General features: G+C 37.0%; 1 protein-coding gene across 1 annotated transcript in view; it reads right to left on the reverse strand.

Moving 5' to 3' along the window:
• LOC107582029 (cytochrome c oxidase assembly protein COX15 homolog) overlaps window positions 1–4,645 on the reverse strand; it is a 15,779-nt gene that overhangs the window by 8,138 nt on the left and 2,996 nt on the right. Inside the window, exons 3-4 of the mRNA XM_016267718.1 lie at window positions 1,516–1,638; window positions 1,170–1,356 (exon numbers count right to left, since the gene is read on the reverse strand). Coding sequence (XP_016123204.1) covers window positions 1,170–1,356; window positions 1,516–1,638 — 310 coding nt within the window. The remainder of the gene's footprint in view (window positions 1–1,169; window positions 1,357–1,515; window positions 1,639–4,645) is intronic.

Consider the following 4,645-nt stretch of genomic DNA (forward strand, 5'->3'; position numbering starts at 1 on the left):
GGGCGTTTTCATGCGCGTTTGGCCAATCAATGTCTACTTACGTCACGAGTAGTACCAGTTGTGCTGGTTAGACCCTGCTCCGGAGTAGGAGCTAATTTGGTTCTCGAAAAAGGCAGTCCGGTACTAAAATCGCTCCCAGTTCCGGCGGTGCGAACACACCGAAAAGTGGGTAGTTCCACAATTAGTTCTGGTACTATGAAAAGGTTCCCGCGGTGCGAAAGGCCCTATTGTCTTGCTGAAATGTCCACCCTTGTTTCATCTTCATCATCCTGGTACTGTAGGTGTTGGGAAGCAGCTCATATTAATTTCCACTGATGAGGGGCAGGATTGCTTTCTGATAACTGATAGATTTCAGCTGGTGTCTTGGCTTTCCATGCCTTTTTGCACCTCCCTTTCTTCATGTGTTCAATACTTTTTCCCTGTATCATTCTACTTTATTACACAGAACTTAATTTCTGAACTTGTTTGTTTTGTTTTCTTTGTATATATAGATTACTTGGGTTGTTACCGACATCTGGTGAAACTTTCAATTCAACAGCACCTTTAGAAATATATTTACTGAGAAAAATGGTGATGCGGTAAATACTTATTTTACCCGCTGTAATTCGAAATGGTCCACGCTCAAAATGGCTGACATGGGAAAATTTGGAATCGTATGAGATATTTTTTATGATTTTTGGTCAAATTGTTCAGAAAATATTTTTAAAAAGTCAAATTTTATATATATTTTGACCAGTAGGTGGCGCTGTGCCCTCAAGTCATGCTTGGTATAACACGTACCAAGTTTGGTCTGAATCTGCTAAAGCATTGCGAAGATACAGCCTCATGTCCATTTTTGCATGAATTTCTTCAAACTCGTTAACACGCTTTACCAAAACTGCAAAATTCAAAAACGATGAAAAGTCTTGACCTGTAGAAATTTTAAATTTGGTAATACTATTTCACAGTATTGTTGTTTCTACTGGCTCGGCCTTGGTGAGAAGAAAAGACCTCTTTTAAAAAATTAAAAAATTGCAATTATTCCAGACTTTCCAAATCAACTTGCCTAAGCCAAGCATTTACCCTACAGAGCTAATACTACACTAAAATTATATATTTTTTATTGTTTGTTTTTTGTGTTGGATGTGTGTGGAGATGAGATTTCATTGCATTGCATGATGACTGATTACCTGGAAGACGACAAAGCCACACAGACCCAAAACACGAGGCTTCATGGAGCGGCTGAAGTATCCTCGCTTCCAGAAATACACTGTAGGAAGAATGTAAGCTAATCCAACCAGCCGGCCCCACATGCGATGACCCCACTCCATGTAGAAGATGAACTTAAACTCTGTCAGAGTCATGTCATGATTCATACTGCGAAAAAAGGCCATCACTTTGTAAATGCAATTTCCACGTAACCAATCACACTAAACGTATTGTAGTTGAAGCATCATACCTGCACAATATCATTGCACATATTCAGATGTGACACCTGTACTTCAGCTCACATGAGAAGGGGAGAAATATACTCACATTTTGAACTCTGGGAACTGTTTGTACTTGGAGAACTCGTCTTCCCACTCGGCTTCAGACCGCGGCGGCTTCATCTCTTTCACTAAATGCCAGTCAACCATAGACAGACCGGACTCCGTCAATCTAAGACACACAGCCATCAGTCAGTGAGCGTAAAGTTTGTCTAGACAGCAGTAAGGCCAGAATCATATTTCATGCACATAACAAGTGTTCCTGCATTGGTCTGGCAGAAACAGGTACTCAGGGGGGCGATAGAGTTACCATCAAATGTCTGCACCATTAAACCAAATGTGTTATTAGTCGTGACAGTGGACTGGCTTTTGATTCTCATCAACACTGTGTTGCATCAGAGGGATTTTGCTCACAAATACTCACTATTGCTTAAAAGTAAAACCAACATAACATTAATGTTGGTTTTATTCCCATTTGCTCCAATAGCAAAAGAAAAAACCATGGTAGCATTTCTATTACCTTACAGAAGAAAAAAAATATCAAGATATTGATTACATTGGACATAAGAAAAAAGATGTTGAATTTGCCATTGCTGCATTAGTCTTTGCATTAGAAACACTCACACTGCAGCAGTAACTAGATTACTGTAATTTAAGAAAACAGTAATAGTAAAGTAAATCCACATCATATTTTTAATGAAAAAAAAATATACAGTATATTAAAAAAAGATTTACAAAACTGTGGAAACACTTCATCACAGTCTATGAAAAGGGTCCATAACGCTGGTTTTAATTAGAAATAAATGATATTAAACAGCCTCAAATGCATTGTGTCCACTTATATGAGTAATTATGGTAATCCTAATGAAACACTAAACGGAGTAGAATAGCAAACATCAAAAATACCTGTTCATATGCACCATACATATTGGTTCAAGAGAGTCATTTTTCATTTATTAGCTAGCTGCTTCATTTTAAGGGTTTAAAAGTCAAACAATTAAAGCCAACATTAAAGCTGCAGTCCGCAACTTTTTTTTGGTAAAAAAAAAGTACATAACCAGCCAGTGTTCTAAACTATTGCCTTACTTTAACGGTGAGCTTATAATAATGTTTTCTAATTTGAGTGGTACGGGTAGGTTTTCGCGGGAAATTCTAGCATGCCCCGCGTCATTACGTCACGTCTGTAAACATAAAGAAGTTTTCCCGGACACTAGGCTATCGCATGTGAGGATCCTGCAGGTGGCCGATCGTTTATAGCCTTTTCTCACAGCAGCCAGAATCATTAAACTTGTCATTTTGATGGCGGATTGTAATCCAGAAAGGATTATGTGTTTATGAAACACATGTGAATGAAATTAAATTATATTCCAGTTTTAAATGTGCTTCTGATTACAGATAGCCTGGGATTACACAATATTTGTATTTTAAAGAAAACCAGTTCGAAGGGAGCATAATTTGCTTTTTGGGTTAAAATAATTTCTTAATATGAAATTCGAGTGGTATGACAATTAGAGATTAGACTGTGCAGAAATTGAAATCTACACGCTAATACACACTATACTCATAGTCACGCAATGCTGATGTTGCTAACATTAACAATTTGAGAATAAAGTATAACAATAATAATAATTTGTTCAGATGGCAATATATGGTGAAAATGCTTATTTGGGTCATACTCCAAGACATAGACTTGTGAAGTACAGTAAATATCCACCGGTGCGGTGACTGACTGCCACACATACTCCTCAAAACATTATATTCATCCGCGCTGGAGCCGTGCCGCCGCACAACCCACGCAAGGAGGATAAATCCGCACACTGCTGCAATTGCAGGTTTTCAAACAGAGATGGCGACAAAGAGGGAAAACTTACGGACTGCAGCTTTAAATGATTGGTTTCAGCCCTGAAATTCAATAAGGGTGCATCCCTAATGAAAACCGCTTAGCCAAAAGTCAGTATTCAGCGAAGTCAGTCGTCTACAGAGTTGCATTATTTTAAAAAATATTAACCAAGTTGTTGGAGCTTAGATGTTATATTAAGACTTACTGTGCACTTGTTGTGAAGAACAAGGGCCAGATTTGCCAGAACACAGTGGGATCTGCATTTGCAAAAATCAGTCCCTGTAACATTCAACGTTATTGAACCACTTTTTGTGCAGTACGAGTCAAGGGGGGGAAATTAAAGTGCTTGCAGGATCCTTTAGTTAAATGTATAATATGTATTTTATAAAAAGACCATATATTTTTTTTAGTCCCTGCTTTAAAGGTTCACATTTTAACTTTACAATTGTAACATACAATGTCATAACATTTTGATCTAAACAAAAGAATTACATCTGCTTAATATCAATGAAAATTAGGGATGCACCAAATGTTCGGCAACCGAAATTATTCAGCCAAAAATAGCAACAAAAGCTCTTTCGGTGTTCGGACGAATAAGCGAAAAGACCGATTAAATTGTACCGAACAATGACGTGACGCGATCAAATAGAGGCGCGCACTAATGCAACAAACATGTCGGCAGTGTGGAAACATTTAAAAGTGTCCGAGAAAGAAGCAAAAATCATTACAAGCACAGACAGCGAGAGACTGATTAGCACTGCATCGCATGTGGTTGTTGCTGGCTACTGTATGATGACTGAAATCGCGAAATGCCCATAAACAATTAAATAAACTACAGAACGTTGTGTTTTCTAATACACGAACGAATTGCATGTATTCAAATTCATAATTCTACTGTTGTCAACAAATAGAAGCACTGAGGTCTTCCTGCGGGTTTCTGCCAAAATAAAAGCTGAGAAATAGCAAGAACTCCATCAACATTAGTAAATGTTATTATTGTAATTTTACTGTTGTTCTGTAAAATAAAATAAAAAAGACAATAATAAGGATAATAATAATTGCAACAGCTCTATAAACACATTTATTATAGCATTCACAGTGTTCAGACTGGGATCTGTAATATTTTCTAACGTTTTAAAAGAAGTCTCTTCTGCTCAGCAAGGCTGCCTTTATTTGTACAGTAAAAAAAAAATACATGCCTGATTCAAGAAGGGGGTCTCAAAAATGGCCAAAAAATATTATTTTACTAACTTATTAATTTTAAGTTAAATTGTGTTTTATTGGTATAACGTCTGCTAAAATGTTAAAAAGTGTTCAGTGTTAAGTAAATATTTTTAAA

The sequence above is a fragment of the Sinocyclocheilus grahami genome, unplaced genomic scaffold (assembly GCF_001515645.1).
Source record: "Sinocyclocheilus grahami isolate Dianchi unplaced genomic scaffold, SAMN03320097.WGS_v1.1 scaffold40.1, whole genome shotgun sequence".
NCBI classification, from domain to species: Eukaryota; Metazoa; Chordata; class Actinopteri; order Cypriniformes; family Cyprinidae; genus Sinocyclocheilus; species Sinocyclocheilus grahami.